The sequence below is a fragment of the Equus przewalskii genome, chromosome 20, assembly GCF_037783145.1.
Source record: "Equus przewalskii isolate Varuska chromosome 20, EquPr2, whole genome shotgun sequence".
Lineage (NCBI taxonomy): Eukaryota > Metazoa > Chordata > Mammalia > Perissodactyla > Equidae > Equus > Equus przewalskii.
In genome coordinates, this window is record NC_091850.1 from 7,863,578 (window position 1) to 7,882,288 (window position 18,711).

General features: G+C 34.5%; 1 protein-coding gene across 13 annotated transcripts in view; it reads right to left on the reverse strand.

Annotated features, from left to right (window-relative positions):
- The window catches only part of TRAPPC13 (trafficking protein particle complex subunit 13), a 33,900-nt gene that overhangs the window by 8,443 nt on the left and 6,746 nt on the right, over positions 1-18,711 (reverse strand). For 4 of the 13 annotated variants that reach the window (XM_008523610.2, XM_008523609.2, XM_070587435.1 and 1 more), the window contains 7 exons: positions 14,632-14,700; positions 13,976-14,075; positions 12,493-12,577; positions 8,319-8,446; positions 5,506-5,578; positions 4,168-4,212; positions 740-757 (listed from right to left, as the gene is read on the reverse strand). In XM_008523610.2, the coding sequence (XP_008521832.1) occupies positions 740-757; positions 4,168-4,212; positions 5,506-5,578; positions 8,319-8,446; positions 12,493-12,577; positions 13,976-14,075; positions 14,632-14,700 (518 nt within the window). The remainder of the gene's footprint in view (positions 1-739; positions 758-4,167; positions 4,213-5,505; positions 5,579-8,318; positions 8,447-12,492; positions 12,578-13,975; positions 14,076-14,631; positions 14,701-18,711) is intronic. The other 9 variants (XM_008523612.2, XM_008523611.2, XM_070587437.1 and 6 more) reach the window with 3 other exon arrangements.

An 18,711-nucleotide genomic window follows, 5' to 3' on the forward strand; every position in this document is an offset into this window, starting at 1 on the left:
ATATCCCATCAATCCATTGCTTTAAAAAACATAACCACAGACCCACATTTCCAATTTAAAAATGCAATTTTCTGCATAAATTTAGGAAGAGCTTAGATAAAAATGAAAGAAAAACAAGCAGCATAATGGAAAATTAAGTTAGTTTGAACAGTTACTATAATTTGACATTTGAAAAATTAAGATAAGAATTCAGTGCTAAGGCAACTGATGTATGTTGTGTGCTGCTTACATTAAATAAAATTTTGAAAATATGATTTTGGTCAACTTGGGAAGATTTGATTTTCTTCTGTTTACAGTTGTCAAAGGGCCATCTTTACGTGACCCAGACTTAAAACTAAAACCATGGTGCATTGAAGATGAATTTCAACCGGATACTTTATTCAGAGAATTGAAGTATAATAGGGTATTTTATATTAAGATGTTGAAAATCTCAAGGCTATTTTTAAAAAAGTTAACATGCCTCTTTTAAAAAATACCTAAAGGAAAAACCCTAAAAATAAGAATATAATTATTTCAATATGACAATTTAATCACTGATCTAATTTTTCCCCAAAGAATAAGAATCAATTATAATATTAAAAGCACTAACAAATTATATAAATCTTTTTGAAGTCACAAGGGTAGTAGTCACAACTAACTTTGTTTTTCCACTATGTTTTGTAAAGAGAGATTAATTACGCAGAGCCAAAAAGTAGTGAGTAAGAAAAGCATATAAATTTATAATAAAAAATCAAATTACCACAGAATTGAGGTCACTCTAATGGAAAAAAAGAAAAATTAGAAAAATCAGAATTAAATGTTAAAGAAAAAGATTAACTAACTTTAAAATAAAATGCATTTCTGCATTTTTTTTAATTTACTAAACAAGACAGCATTAGTAAAACAAGAAAGTAAACAGAAGGCAACATAAAGAAATACGACAAATCATTCTTCTAAAAAGGTGAAACTGCTAGGGTTAAATGAATAGCAAAGAACACTACAGGTGAATACTTAAACAGGAGCAAATACTCAAGGGCACATCCTGGAGGGAGAGGGGCATCCCACGCCTTTCTATTCTATGAATGCGTTACCTATGTTGTAATTCTTCATAGATTACTTAGGATGGAAATATACTATCCTCCACATTCAGTATAGATTTATACTGTATAGCTTCTCTTAAATTTACCTAATAATGGCATGCTTTTCAAGGAGCATCTTGGATGATGAGAGTTCTACGGATCACACTTCAGGGGAATGCTGCGTTAGACCACTTCAGACAATTGAGACTTTATTCTCCTTTTGTTAATGGATCTCATAGTCTTTTTTCCATATATATATTTCTAAAGCTACTTATTCATCAAAGGCCATTTCAAATGTCACCGCTTTTGTCAAACACACAGCTGGAAATGTTTTTGCCTCTTTATGTTCCCAGAGTATAAGCACCCTTCCTCCTCTGGACGGGAGAGCTGCTTACCCTGCAGCTGTGCCACGTCAGTCTCCACTAGATCTAAGTTCCTTGACGAGTGGGAAGATGTGCAGTTTACATTTATTTCTCTTCAGTACCTGGCATGGAGGGAGCTCTGTAATCAGCAGGTGACCAAATGTTTGAATACTAGCTTCTACTGTAACCAAACTTCTTGCAAGGCTTTCCTATTCTAGAAGACTGCAACAAAGTTTCTCATGAAACTTGTTTTACTTTAGGTGATTTGCATATTATTAGAATTGTTAGAAACAGCATAAAAAGCATGTATTTGAGACAAATGTAGGGCCAATAATAGTTGTTGTGTAAGGACTATGGTACAGAGTAATAAATATCATCTACCGATATTAGTGTGGTTTACTAATTCCGACAATCTACCTGAATTTCCTAGTTAGAAATTCATGCTACAGGCCGAGGAGTATTTGCTTGCCTAATAGGTAAGACCAAATATCTTCAACAGATCCTAAATGCTATTTGTTCACTCTTGGTTTTTAAAGAGATGTCTATTTTCAAAAGTTCAGAATTTTACTAAAATTTTTTTTGCTTAAGTTTGTTGGCAAAGTTTAAATATTATGTCTATCTATAACGTTAACTAAAAAAGGCAACAAACAAAATTGTTGCTATGATTATAAAAACAGAACATTACATATAAATGAGTAAAGACAAAGAGAATATGGATTAATGAAAAATCAACTACCTGTTGGTGTGGTGGAATTGTGGGGGTTTTTTTCTTTCTTTTTGGAAAGTACATAAGTTCTATAATATTATTTATGGAATAACTAGCAATTTAAAAAACTGTCGGCAAATCATTCTGAATATTAGTGTTATAAAACTACTTGACAATTATCTTAATGTACCACCACATTTTCAACAAAGAAAACCTACAATAGCTTAATATGTGCCTTCCTAGGAGCCAATTATACCAAAAAAGAGCCACCTCCAGCCCTACTTGTTTTTAATTTTCCAACATAGCTATTCCAAGAGAATGGCTACCAATCTCCCCTCATACTATGGATGAATCTTTCTCAGCAAAATGATAAATTAAGACTATTTAAAATTTACCAAGCTGAATAGCTGTAATTTATCAACAGTACACAATTAATAACAAAAAAGGTGGAACAAATATGTAGCATCCAAACTCCTCTACCCTCTAAAAGACATGTCAACTCTTTAAACATCTAGTAATGCCCTTGATGACACTGTACCCTTCCATCAAATATGCTTGCTCTTCATTATGTGCTCAATATTCCACGTGCATTTGTAACTCTGCTTGGAATGCCTTCACTCTTCTGACACTTTGATCTTTGCAACATCCATTCCTTCTAGACTCTGCTCCAGTTCCCCTCCTCTTCCATGAAGCTTCTTCAGACTACTCCACAATCTCATGCCCACAGTTCCTGTAGCACATCTTTTTATAGCATTCTCTTTAGATTCACTATATACTATACTGGGTAGTTTTTTAATTTTATGCACTTTTTTCTTTTCTCCTAGTAGGTCTGTACAGCAGGTCAGTTTCCTTATCTTAGACATCTTATGCCCAGCTGCAGTATAAACTTTATACTCAATAAAAACTCAGATGCTGATGGTAAAAATATATATCGACTTTGACATGTGACTGCAAATCTCTAATCATCTGGTTTTAGAGTAATAAAGATATAATTTTCATCTCAAAATACTATATTTGAATATCTTTGAATTTATCACTGTGGTACAAAACACATGATTTTTGAGAGATCAGGGGCCCATTAGGAAATTTGCTTTTTCTGAAGCTCTAGAAGCCAGGATAAAATAGAATTTTGTAAAAGAAATCCAAGCAATAAAACCTTTCTCCTATGGCAAATTTTATTTTATCTCTTTTGTTAGGCTAGAATATAGATTACCTTCTATTGTAAAAGTTACTTCTTTCTATATTTTTGCCAAACTTCTTTCTCCCAACGAACATTTCAAGCCATTCACCAAACTCAGCATCCTAACTCTGGCTGGCATATTGACTTCCCAGGATAAAGAATTTAGTGTGCTGAGCTTTGCTTCTCCTTGTTTTTCCATGTGAACATTAACTCTTTTTTGTAGGGTTAGATCCACTACTTCAATTCTTTTTCTTTTTTTTTTAGGAAGATTGGTCCTGAGCTAACATCTGTTGCCAATCTTCCTCTTTTTGCTTGAGGAAAACTGTTGCTGAGCTAACACCTGTGCCAATCTTCCTCTGTTTTATGTGGGATGCTGCTACAGCATTGCTTGATGAGCAGTGCTAGGTCCACGCCTGGGATCTGAACCTGTGAACCCTGGGCCACTGAAGTGGAGCACAAGAACTTAACCACTACCCCACCAGGCCTGCCCCTACTACTTCAATTTTTGTAATGTCAGAACCACATTGTAAATATTTAACAGGTTGCTAATGTTTTTAGACAGTAGCAACAACCATTAAATGGAATATAGGGCAAGCATTTAATTAAAGGGGGTGAAAGCCTCACAAAATTAACGAGAATAAAAATCAAGGCATAATGATTTCATGTAAGTAGAAAACAGTAGATTAAAAGAGATCTACAATAAAATTATTCACTTTGAACTTTATGCTCATTTTTCACAAGATATTTGCAGTCATATCAGCAATTTACTTCAATATGAAAAGAAATGTAATACATCAGAATTTTAGTCAAATAAGAACTTAAAACAATAATCTGAAATCACATTAAGTGCCCAACACTTACCTCTGCATTGTAAAATTTGGTTTTCACATCCAGTGGTTTGAGAACCTAGTTGAATAAAGCATATCAATCAGAGGAGATTCTTATCATTTGACCATTTATTTTTTCTCGTTTGTTTTAAATCATAGTGTTTAAATTTGTCAAAGGCATTTTCCAATTTTAATTCTAAAAGACTTTTCTAACAAGTGTGCAATACTCTTGCAAAAACAAAAAAAGAAACAACAATCCCCAGTCTATTTTTAAAAAGGCAGCCATCATTTCCTCACTGGGTGATAGATAGTTACATGAGTTACCTGGATGTTTACTTCAGAATATTTTGCTAAACTGAACACACATATTTTATGTATTTTTCTATTTATATATTTCACCAAAAATGCTTATCAAAATAAGCAATCGAACCTTCTATTTTCCTTAGCATGTGAAACTTGAAACAAATGAGTGATGCAGCCAAGCAACAGCAAAATCTTTTTTCCCATTGATAGCACTTTTTCTTCTACTAACAAACAGAGGAATGAAAAATCTATATAACATCATATACAGATCCATATTTATATAGATATCTATGGTCATCTCATCTCCCCACCCATACACATACATGTGTTAAACCAGTGGGTTTTGACTGTTTTTGATCATGGACTTTGAAAATTGTATATAAATATAAAATTCTACCTACAATTCCAGTGACTCATGGAATACCTGAAAGAAGCTTAGACCACTCAGCCCAAGTCAACAATCTCTCATTTAAATATTTCTTTAGAAATTTGATATTATTTACACTTATTTTATCTGGATTTTACACTCATTTTATCCCTCTTCTAGATTCTTGTGTGTTTTGTCAAGCATGAAAACAAAAATAATTACTGTTTTGGATAAAAATCTTCAAGAGAGGGGCTGGCCTGGTGGCACAGTGGTTAAGTTCGTGTGATCTGCTTCGGTGGCCTGGGGTTCACGGGTTTGGATCCCAGGCATGGACCTACACCACATGCTCATCAAGCCATGCTGTGGTGGCATTCCACGTACAAAATAGAGGAAGATTGGCACAGATGTTCCTCAGAGACAATTTTCCTCAAGCAAAAAGAGGAAGATTGGCAATAGATGTTAGCTCAAGGCCAATCTTCGTCACCAAAAAAAAAACTTCGAGTGAAACATTACATTGGCAATGATAATTTCTCTGCTTTTATTTAAATTTAGTTTGACTTTAGATTGATAGTAACGTGACAAATCCAAAAATATTAAGCTATTTGCTTTCTTTGGAGCCTGTTTTCAGAGCAAATAAATAAAAATAACTTCATAGGGAAGAAAAGGCATCTAAAAACTATTTACCATTGTCATGTTCAATACCTGAAATTTGAAGAATTTTCTAAAATACATTTTTTCTCCACCCTGAGTTGTATAACTCACTGCACACACCAAGCTGAAACAGAAAGATGTTTTAATGATTTTGAATCATTTTTAATTTTGTTTCTTAACAGCAATTCAATACACTTCAATTCTACCCATGAATTTGGAAAATATTTATGCCAATGACATGAAAGTGAAGTCAAATGAACCTAGAGAAGGAAAAAATGAGTTCCAGCAGATATAGATATAATTACATGAACAAGAAAGCTCTGATTAGTAAAATAAGATATGCCATCTTTGGAGCAGGAAGTCAGAATCTTTTCTTCTAAAAGGTGAAATATATTTCAAAATAAGTCTCAGAATAACCAAATAGTTGAAGGTAAATAATAAGTTCGTATAAACTAGAAGAAAATACAAATATAAAAAAATTCTAGGATGGGCAAAGACTTCTTAACATAAATGCCATGGAAAGGAAAAGATTCTTAAAAATTTATAAATTGAATAAATCAAAAGCAGTAAAACAAAATAAAAAAGCAGATAACAAACTGGGATAAAATACTGCTAACAATATAAAGAGAAATTTCTGTAAACAAAACATTAATATCTTGCTCAAAATAGGAGGGAAGGATACGCAGACAAATCGTACTACCATAATTGGCAAATAAAAAATGTGAAAATGTTCAGTCTCACAAGTGGTCAAAGAAACAAATTAAAACTGCGATAAGATTTTTCCATCTCAAGATTTGGCAAAAATTCTTTATAAGTAAAATCAGAGTTGGTGAGGGTTTAGAGAAACTGACTCTTTTTACACTGCTAGTGGTTATAAGAGATTTAGAAAACAATCCTTCAATAAAAGAGTCTTAAAAGTGCTCATATGCTCCTATAGTAAACACACTTCAAGCAATCTAGCATAAGGAAATATTAAGGTGCTAATCACTGTGTTATTTATAATAGTGAAAAACTGGAAATAATCTAAAGTTCAACATTAGGGTAGACAAAGTAAAGTACACGGTCCAAGTGTGTAAGATAAAGCCATTTAAAAAATAATGTTTTCAAAGAATACTGACTCAAATGGGAAAATGTTCACAGTGAGTTGAAGAAGGTAAAACCACGGGTAATATGATGATGAAAATTTTGTAAAATATTATTTATTTATACATATGTATAGAAAAAGGAATGAAAAGAAATATGCTGATATTTTAATAATGGGTATACTAGCTGGTGATAATATAAGTAATTTAATGTCTCCTTTTACTTGTGCCCAGTACTCAGCCCGGTGCTCAGGATATGGGGTTGATCAGAACACAATACCTGCTCTCAAAGCGCTCACAGCAGGAAGCAGTGTAACCAATTTCAGGTTTTGAAGCTAGATTTAGATTTGACTTCTATGCCATTATTTTCTAACTATTTAACTCTACAAGAGTCTCATTTTCTGTAAAAGGGGGCTTTTACACATTTAATATCATTTCAATAAACACAAATTCAACAAATATTGACCACTATTCTCTGCGAGATCCTGGGGATAGAGTAGACTTCGCGGAACTCATACTTTAATGGGGATGGCAGGCACTCAGTAAGCAACCGTAAGTATAAAAGGCATAAAAAAAAAGACAAGTTATGTATGCTATAGAATATACAAAAGGGGGGATTTAATCTAGTCTCGGAGGCCGGGAAAGCCTCTTTGAGGAAGTCATGCTGAGTCCGAAATATGAAGAAGTAAATGTAAACTCAAAATGACACAGGCATTCCTTTGTAAGGGAAGAACACATTTCAGGTCATGGAGGAGTTCAAAGGTAAGAGAAGTCCCATATAACTGCTGTGAAGAGAGGAGAAGAGTGACAAAAAGTGAGAAGTAGAATGGCTGGTAAGGACTAGGTTGCGGTGAGGTTTGCAAAACCTATACGAAGCCAGAACTTCCTAAGGGTAGGGGGAGGTCACTGAAGAGTGAAGTGACTTATCCAAGATGGCACAGTTAATAAATGATGGAGCTAAAATTTGACCCCAAAGCTCATACCAATCACACAATATATATTAAAAAGTGTCTACAACAGAGCTTGTCACCAAAATAAGCTGATTAAATAACAGCTAATATTATATACTTTAATATTACATACTTCTTTAAGACAAAGAAGAGAAGCAAAAATGATGTAAGTGGACATGAAGAAAAGAGAATAATGAGAGATATTTAATAAGAACGAATAGGCCTTTGTGAATTGATAGGATGTGGGGGTGGTAAAGTAGATGGAGAAGTCTAAAATTACTTTAGATGGCTGCAATTTTCATATTTGCCTCTCAGACAAAGAAAAATGGAACATTCACATTCAAATACTTCCACAGGCCAGAAATACAGGATTTGAATTTTTTTTCCTCATAGCTTGTCTTTGGTTCTGTATTTCTGAGTTCTCAGGAGAGTGCATATACACAGTTAAGTACAGAATACAGAACTGAAAAATTGTAAATTTTAAGATAAATGCTATTAATACCAGTTGCTAGCATTTTAAAAAATAAGAAACATACTTTTAGACAGAGTGTTACCTGGGTTTTAAACATTTGCATGTTTTTTTATGTTTTAGATAAGACTGCCTGTAGACGCAAAAATGAAACTAGAGAAAAAAGAGGACAAATTAAGATTCCTTCCCCTACAAAACAAACATTTTGTTTGAAGTTTGCTCTGGTAAGCATGCAAACGTGGCATGTAAAATTCCTTCTGAAGTAGGTTCTTAGGCTTAATAATATGTGGAAATAAAGCAAAAACTTCAAATTAAAGCATATATAAGTAAAAGCCTTTGAGAACTATTAAAATTAATCCTTACATGTGTGTTCCAATTTCCTTTACTTCATGGTGTATGACATCATCAATACAACAATCAGGTTTAAGTTCAGCCACTGCAGCATTGGAGGCTGAAAGATTTAAACGTTGAGAACTTGTCTGAAGATCAGCCTTGAATGAAAGAGGTAAAAAAAGTCCAAATGAGACTGGTTACCTACAGGGTGTATGGGTATGTGTGGAAAGAACAGGGGAATAGGAACAAGGAAGTAGGGATGACAGGGGAGCAACACTTCTCTGTGTAAATCTTTCTGTATAGCTCTGACGCTTAGAACCGGGACAATGGTTCACACACACACCAACAATAAATAAATAAAATCGGCCAGGAAGTTGGAGGAATCCAAAATGAAATAAAAACGGTACCAGGGGCCGGCCCAGTGGCCAAGTGGTTAAGTTTGCGTGCTCCTGCTGCAGCGGTCCAGGGTTTCGCCGGTTTGGATCCTGGGCGTGGACATGGTACGGCTTGTCAGGCCACGTTGAGGTGGCGTCCCACATGCCACAACTAGAAGGACCCACAACTAAAAGATACACAACTATATACTGGGGGGCTTTGGGAGAAAAAGGAAAAAAAAAAAAAACTCAAAAAAAAAAAACCAAAACGGTACCAAATGAACCTGACTGCATTACAAACGAACACAACCATGGCCCGGGGCTGGGGAGAACTAACCTAAAGTTTGGCAAACAAAAGCTAAAGACAAAAAGAATGGCATGCAAATGTACTCTAGCTAGCCCATTTGCTTTGTCACTGGGGTATGGATTAGTAATTCCGAAACCTTTACATATACACTAGGACTAAACAAAAAAAAAGGAATATATTATGGATAACAAGAGACAAATTTATCACCTTCAGAGAAAAAGAAGTACAAATAAGGAAGGGGAAAAGGCTGCAATGAAACCTTTGCTGTTGGACTGGAATTTGAGGCAACAGTATGAACATAGTTTTTTTTAGGAAGATCAGCCCTGAGCTAACATCTGCTGCCAATCCTCCTCTTTTTGCTGAGGAAGACTGGCCTTAAGCTAACATCCGTGCCCATCTTCCTTTATATGTGGGATGCCTGCCACAGCATAGCTTGCCAAGTGGTGCCAAGTCTGCAACCGGGATTGGAATTGGTGAACCCTGGGCTGCCAAAGTGGAACTTTCATGCTTAACCGCCGCGCCCCTGGGCCGGCCCTGAACATACAGTTTTTAAATATATATATAGATGGATATTACAGAAACAAATATACATAGATGTGTATGCATGTGTTAGTATATAACATCAAGGGTAAATAACCATTCAAAACAACATTAGATGTCAGAGACCAAGTGATTCGTAGACCTAGAGATCGGCATTGAAGTCATCAACTAAGAAAGGACTACCTTCTCTAAAGTAGTACCCCCTCCCACCTAGTTACTCTCTATCCTATTCACCTTTTCATTTCCTTTTGATCATTTATCACTCTCTCTAATCGTCTTAAATGACATTGTCTCTTAATGTCCGCCACTTTCTATCACATTCAACTTTAACTTCCTTTGTAACAGTTATCACATTCTATAATTACTTTATTTATGATTTTGTTCACCTGTTTCTTTCTGTCTCCCCTACCAGAAATGTCAGATTTATGGAGGCAGGAACCTCTTGTCCTCTCTTGCTCACCACTATAACACAGTGCCTGGCACATTGCAGGCAATTAAGAAATATTTGTTGAATACTGAATGAATGAAGTTATGATAAAACTTCAAGGCAAATGTCAAGAAATATTCAGAGAAAGCAAAGATCACATTAACTCATGTTGATTAGGAGAAGTTTTTACATAAGAGCTAGGATTCTTTTAAGTTTTTGTTTCTTTTAAAAACCAGTTAACAGGTTTTCTGCAGTTAATTCTAACCTAACATTCTTACTGCTAGGCATTTTGAAGTGGGATATTTATTAGGGCGATCTCTTTTGTTATTGTATTCAGTTATCAAACAGGAGTAGCTCACACTTATTCGGTACCTACTACGTGCAAGACCCTGTTCCAAGCACACTGCTAACTTAATGCTCACCATCCTGAAGCAGCTAGTTGTACTATCCCTGTTTTATAGACAATAAAACCAAGGCAAAGGGAAGAAACGACTTCCTCAAGGTTATACAACTAATAAGTAATGGAGTGGAGATTGAAAATTCTTTAACAAACATTTTAGGAATTAGAGAAGTGGGGGAAGGAAACAGTTAAATCCATGGGCTTTCTGTCTAATGTTTTCCTACGTGTCATTTTCTAAACATTAATCATAACTACAGTGTATTTTACATATGGCTGAACACTTTTATCTTTCTCCTTTTCCACTATTATAAACAATGCTGCCTGAAGATTTATTTCCTAATTACCTACTAGAGTATGCCAGGGCTTTTCCAGAAGCTGGAGATAGATCCAGTGAACAAAACAGACAAAATTTCTGCCCTTGTGGGATTTAAATGTTTGGAGAAAATAATAGCAGAGAAAAGGAGGAATGGAGGGCTGGCTTAGGGTAGGGGAATGCAATTTAAATTGCAGGGCAGGCTTCCTGCTGCAAACTGATTTTTGGATGAGCAGAATCTGAACAGGCCGAGGGGGAAGGGGAGAGAGGGATCCCTCCAAGTAAGTTAAACAAAGCTGGCAAAACCCTAAGTGGGAAAGCTCAAGACGTCTTCAGAGGCCATCAAGAGTCTGGTATAATTAAGGGATTCATGTTCAGGAATAGAGAGAAAATATTTAAACACATTTAGAATAAGCTTCAGGAGAATAGAGGCTAAGGTTTTCAGACTTACTAGTGAAGTTTTTTTTCTTCAATTACAAAACAAAAAAACTAGTGGTTTCCAGTTAAACGTGGTAGATTACACAAGCATTCTTATTCTCAAAAAGAACACAAAAATGACAGCAAAGGAATAAAAAAAGCACAGATCCACAATCTGTTCCACAATTCTAAAATCCCAGGAACTGGAAAAACTTAAGCTTTGAGGGCAGAATGTCGGGTGGCTCTTGTTAAGTCTTCTATACCTTGACTTTCTTTTTTTGTCAACTTGAGGTGTCTTGTACTGAATGTGGCAATATGTCAATCTCATATTATTAGTACGTTTCTATTTAGATCTTTCTATCTCTCTTACACTTTTTGCTTTATAAAGCCTGTGCTGTTTGGTGCACAGATGTATGTATACTTGTGAACTGTAGCTACAAGCAGTTGTTCTTGAACTAGGAATATCAAAGCACTCCAAACTGTACTTCACAGAAGGCAAAGGCACCAAGTCTTCATCTATACAAAAACACTGCAACAATCTTCTAAGTGGTCTACTTCCTGCAAACCACCCCATACAATGCTTTCATAGCAGTCTTCTAACAGTGTGAATACCTCTGCTCAAAAGTCTTCACTGGGGACGGCCCCGTGGCCAAGTGGTTAAGTTCGCACGCTCTGCTGCGGCGGCCCAGGGTTTGGCTGGTTCAGATCCTGGGCGCGGACATGGCACCGCTCATCAAGCCATGCTGAGGCGGCATCCCACATGCCACAACTAGAAGGACCCACAACTAAAAATACACAACTATGTACTGGGAGACTTTGGGGAGAAAAAGGAAAAATAAAATCTTTAAAAAGAAAAAAAAAGTCCTCACTGACTGCCCACTGCATTAAAAAAAAAGGCTAAAACCTTAGCCCAGCTTTCAAGATGCTCCACTGTATGGGTACTACACATCTCTACAACCTTACCTTTACCAAGTGAATTCTGTTCACTCCTACGAGAACCCATTATGTGTTCCTATGTCTCCACCTCTAATTACCATGTCCCTTTTGCCTTTTTCTCTAAATCCTACCATTCTTTCAAGATCCTCTCGTGTTCCCTCTCCTCCAATAAACCTTCCTGATTGATACAGTCCCCTGTGATCTTTCCTCCTCTTTCAAATTTTGTCAATCACAAATTATTAATAAAAACCAACAATTACTTTTGACTATACATTTTCTCACTCAAACTATCACAAACTTTGAGGATAAGGAAAAATGATTCTGTGCTTAGCATATCTTATACTTTTAGATGTTCAATTAATGCTTGTTGTTAATTACAATTAAAAAGTCCAGTATCAAACATACATTTTAACGAAGTTTCAAAAAGATAACAGATGAAATTAAAAAGTTTTCTGTAAAAAACTACATCCCAAACAAGAATACCACTTACTTTTACCAATATGTCTTTTACAACTTGATTGCTATCATTATGAACGCTGATATAACTGGAAAAGGTCTCTCCCAAAAATATATTCCTGTGAAAAAAAATCAATTTTTAGGCAGAAATCCACTCAAGTTTTATTACAAATATGCTATTTGAGCACCACCGAGAACTACAAATGGAGAAAAATTTACTGACGGACAGAGATCAGGTGAAATACTGCTTTAATATCCCTTTGTTTACACGAGGCTGTTCATTCATTACCTAGTGCAATGCAAAATACTGATTTAATTTATAAAACAGGATCCATATCTTGGCCCTCAACTACCACACAAACCTCCAGCCTCCCTAGAAACAAGTTATTGAAGTCAGATCCATGCTAAGACTCTTATGATTTGTATCTGAAGAGGCTAGAAAAAGGCAATTTTCCATTTTTGAAATAACTTATGTCCTGAATCTAGAAGAGACCCGAGTTATTAATCTCAGAGTATTTTCTACCAATTTATTTTATTTTTCTAAGTTATTCTACTAATGACTAGTGCCTTTACTTTACATATTTATAATAAATAAATATTAACAAAGATTATAAATATAAATATATTTATATATTATACAAAAATATAAAAATCTAATTGCATATATTTTATAAATATATTCATTTATATTTTCTACATTAATATATTTCTAGGTTTTCAAGACACTAGTCAATGACCACATTCTGTAAACCTTTTTTTTTTTTTTGAGGAAGATTGGCCCTGAGCTAACATCTGCTGCCAATTTTCCTCTTTTTGCTGAGGAATACTGGCCCTGAGCTAACATCCATGCCCATCGTCCCCTACTTTATACGTGGGACGCCTACCACAGCATGGCTTGCTAAGCAGTGTCATGTCCGCACCTGGCATCCGAACTGGCGAACCCCAGGCCGCCAAAGCAGAATGTGCGTACTTAACCGCTGTGCCACTGGGCTGGCCCCTGTAAACCTTTTAAAAAAACCTGAAAAATTTCTTTTGGTCTCAAATTCTCTCAGTTGCAAAAGGTGTGGAACCAGGGGCTTCTACCTCATTAATAATCTAGAATAAGAAAACAGCTAAGAGCAAGACAAGGAATAATGAATTTAGAGTTCCTAATTAGCTGACAAGTCAAATAACTTATGTCGGGAGAGGGCTGTGAAGGTGAATAAAAGAGCTGCTTCTTAAAGACATTTAGATTAGTTAAAATAAAAGGAATACATGGGCATTAAATAATATAATAAGATCTAGAAAAGAAAGTTAAAATTTTATCACCCTAGGAACCACTATTAATATTTTGATATGTATCTTATTTTTTTTAATTAAAAATATCCAGAATCACATAGTATAATTTTGGTAAATCTTATTTTTACCACTTAAATATATCGTGACCACTTTTCCACCCCATAGTTATTTTTTGAAAACATGATTTGTAACGGCTTTAAAGTATTGTTGCATTTCTTATGTGAATGTATCGTTCTTACCCGAAATTCTGTGGTAAAGTCAACATTTCTCCCAACATTAATATTTCTGCACCATTTACAGTTGAAGGATCATCTCTCATGAGTTGGTTAAAGAGATCTCCTGTAGAAAGAGAAAAACATAAAATTCTAACACCTACCCTGTAAGTAAGTTTTACTTACATAAAGAAATAGCTGGGAAAGATATCTTTTAAAAAAATCTCTTGACAAAAATTGTATTAAAAAATTAATTTCTAATCTTCAATACAACAAATGCATGCCAAAAAAATTCTGGTTTCACAGAGAATGAACACTTCAGAAACAAAGACTAATATAGGTCATGAGATATAAAATATATTATAGAAAGCTCCAATAATTTTAAATAAAGGGAATGCTAATACATACACTGATGAAACACTTGGGGATAAATACAATTTCAATAGTATCATGACTATAAATGTATCTTTACTAAACTAAAAGTCTCCTGTTGCCATGGGATATCAATAGTGTCTTGACTTATAGATTGTGAGTGAGACCTATTAGATGGCGACCACCCACATGGTTCAAAAACAGGCAACAAAGGATTTACATAAGATTGGCAACGTTAGGCTTATTCCAAGGAATTATAGGCAATCCAGGTTTCAACTTTTCCCTAGGTGCAAGTAAAGTATGTGCCATACCAGGTAAGTCTTTCTCTTCACATGTTACTGGAATATTGGTGAATAAAGTAGGCTTAGTCAACCGCATCACTGTGAATTAAGAAAATAAAAAAAAGAATAAAATATTAATTATTCTTTGGACTAAGTGCAAAGTGTATGGTTTCATCAATTTTATACTACTATAAAATATAACGTAAATGATTCTTAAATATTAAAATACTTCCTAAGATTATTACACGGCAGTGATTTACTAAAAATGTTAATATATAACAAAAAGAATTCTATATATAAGGAAAAAGAACAACTTTGTTTTTATTTACAACCTAAAGAATTATACAGGTTAAATGGAAATGTAATATACCTCATTATAGAAAAACTGTAAAATAAAGGAATTTTAAAGCTTAAGGTATATTATGAGAATAAGGTTTGAAAAAAGATCCAGAGTGACTTCATTATAAATGATATCAACAAAATATTAACTAATATTGTCCTGACATGGAAACAAGTTTACATGCACCATTTTGAATATGAAACGAATTTTATGAGAAAAGGATCTTTATGAGCTTTATCCCTCAGTTATAATCACTGGCCACTGGAACTTCAGTAAGTGGTCTTTCAAGTAATATTAATTCTGTGTAGAAATTATGACAATATCAGTCAATGCACATGTTTATAAATTCCAACCAAAACTAAGATTCTTCTTGGAACATGTCAGAATGTGTCTAAAGTTTATCTAGAAAAACAAACAAATGAAAATAAGTTAAGGAAATTAATGGGAAAAAATGAGGAAGAACTGGACTTATACTAAAACAATTAAGTCCATAATCAACAAATCGGCTTATTAATATAAGACCATACAGACATATTAAAAAGAAGGATTATTAGAATGCAGCAAAAAAAAAAAATCAACTTATAAGGTGCTAAGACAACTGGTTAGCTATCTGGGAAAAATAAAATTTAATTGACAAATTCATTTCAAATACCAAATAAACTGCATATGTATCAAATAGTTAAATAAGACAAAAATTAAGCCACAGAAAACTAGAAAAAGTGAAAATTTATTAAATCTAGTCTAGAGAGGATAGGACGTTCTAATCAAAAAAATTTTTTTTCAATTATTTCTAAGGATTGACATTTGACCACATCAAAATAAAGACAAAACACAAAATTAATAAATCATACAAACTTGTAAAATAGTTCAGAAAATGAATCACAGAAAACTATGTATTTACACTCTATTAAAAATGTTCATTCAAATCAAAGCCAAAACCTTCAAAGGCAATAGACCTAAATGGTCAGTTCACAACATAAGCAGTATTCATTAGAACATGTAAAAATGTACCAATTAACTACTAACTATCTAGCCCTATCATTCATATCAAATTTAGTGCCTTTCTCATGCTGGTCTGAGCTTAAATGTCATCTTTTTCAGAAAAGAAGTAACACGTCACCCTGTTTCATAACATCTTGTATTTATCATAAACTGTATTTATTTACATATTTGTTTATAGCACTCCTATCCAAATTCCATGAGGTTTGGGCTCTTACAAATTATGCTCAGTTTGTGGCCTAAGTGCTTGACACAAGTTTTGGCATATAGTCTGTTTTACAGATTTTTGCTGAATCAGAGAGTTAGCATCTCACCAAAGCCCTTAAGAAATGGGCATTATTTTGAAGATGTACGTTTCATGAGCTGAGGCCATTAAACAATGTTATACTAAATAGGTGGCTGTTGAAATAGTCCACAAATGATAACCTTAACTTTCTGAAGTCACTTGTATACATGGTATTTACTGAGCATTTACTAGTGCCAGACATTATGCTAAATTCTTTACAAGTATTAACACTTTAATTCTCCTGACGATTCTGCAAGGTTGGTGCTATTATTATCGCCCGTTTACAGATAAGGACGATGCCTGGAGGGGGTAATTGGCATATAAATGATTATACAGCAGATAGATGGCAGAACTAGATCTGAACCCAGCTGATTTCACTCTGTTCAAAAATAATTCTCTACATTATTAATTATAAGCCCAGCGTCAAAAATCTGGAATGTCGTGTGTTATCAGAAACATCCCCTGGGAATTCAAAGTAGGACTCTATCTCAAACAGGGCAGTAACTAGCTAAAGATCAATGTCTTTCATTTTCAACTAGGAAAACAGATAAAAATTAACTACAGTCTGAAGGGGATAGAAAGGTGCTCTGCAAATGATATAGAGACAGTTTTTCTCACAATCTAAATATTTAAGACACTAACCTCACTTTTAACACCAATTAGTGTTCTCTATTTCTTCCTCATTTTTTTCATTTCGGAAGAAACCAAACCTTAACAAATGAGGAAGTACACTCTCAAGGGAATCCCGAAACTCTTTTTAAAGTGTCCTCAAGTTCACCCAAATGTGTAGCCAACTTATTTGCTTATAATACACTCAAACTTCCATTATGTACAAAAGTCCTATAAAGCTTTGTTTCTGCTGATTCTGTTTTTAGTTCTGTGGATAAAGAACAACCCTCCATTAACAATAAATAGATCTCAAACTGGTATTAAAAATACTTGTTTCCTTCATATTTTCAAAAAATGGTAAAAATCAGCAGGGGGTAGCAGTTGGTAAGAAAAACTATCACCTTGTAGACACGAGGAAAATGACTATATAGCACAGTTTGTCACATTGCAGATTCTTAAACTGACAAAGCCGAGTTAGTGACATACAACTGTCTCACTCCTTGAAGGACAAAGTATGCCCATATCAAATACAGATTTAAAACTCAGTATTTCCTGCTTTATAATGAATTACTGGACCTCAAAAATTAAACATAATGTTAGCTGGAAAACAGCAAATACCAACAAAAAGGTTAAAAAAAAAAACTGGCAGAGGAATTAGAATAAAGCACTGGTAATTAAACAGTAATTTTGTATCCAGCCTTGAATATTAAAGCAGGGTCTTGGTCAAAAATTAAAAGAGGCAAAAAGAATATGTGATTTTTCAGTCAGGTCAATTATTCACTACCCAGTTAGCGCTATGTGTAGAGACACTCTCAGTGGAACTTGCAAAACAGAGACATTTCATTTACTTATGAAATTCAGGTTTCATCTAAAATCTAATAAAAAGGACTTTTATAAGTCTTCCGTAAATTAAGAAAAAGATAGCCCTGAGGTTACAAACTAACGAATTGGGTCAAGATCATCTTGCATATACATTTTTCTTGTCTAGAAGATTAAAAAAAAAAATTACAGAGAATCTTCTTCAGGTTTAAGAATCCCTACCACATTCTACAATTTTACCTGAAAGCATTCAAGTTTGTGAGTCTTGGATTAATTTTGGGCATTTTGAGCAGATTAAGTCAAACTGAATCATTATGCACTTTTGGAAATTTTAAAAAATAGGTCTTTAGGTTATTTAATAAGTTGGTAAATGAAGTTCAACTCACGTGATGCCCTCCACATCTTTTTTCTTTGAAGTCGACAACATTTATTTGAAGGTAGATAGCTTGTCAGGAAAAATAAAATTATGGTACTGCTGCCACTTTCAGAGAGAACAAATGCTGTTGGTATTTTACCAAATGCCCTCAGATTCCACTTTTGCAGACACATCTTTGTTTCCCCAATTTCCATGTCTATTACTTAACAGTGGAACCCAGAAATACTGCTGAGCTCTACTACTAGCTAACACTAGAGCAATCAGTCCTAAGGTTCTAAATACTCTAAAAAGGCTTCAAAGAAGAAGCAGTGGATTCTGAATTCCTAGGCCTTGATTACTTCTTAAGTTCTGTCTAGGCAGATGATAAATGAAGCTCTCCTTTATTTTTTATTTTTAATCTTTTTTTTTTGAGGAAGATTAGCCCTGAGCTAACATCCACCACCAATCCTCCTCTTTCTGCTGAGGAATATTGGCCCTGAGCTAACGCCTGTGCCCATCTTCTTCTATTTTAGATGTGGGATGCCTGCCACCAGCATGGCCTGATAAGCAGTGCGTAGGTCCACACCCAGGATCTGAACCAGTGAACCCCAGGCCACAGAAGCAGAACCTGTGAACTTAACTGCTGCACCACTGCGCTGGCCCCGAAACTCTCCTTCTTTTAAGGTCACTGCATTACCTGCA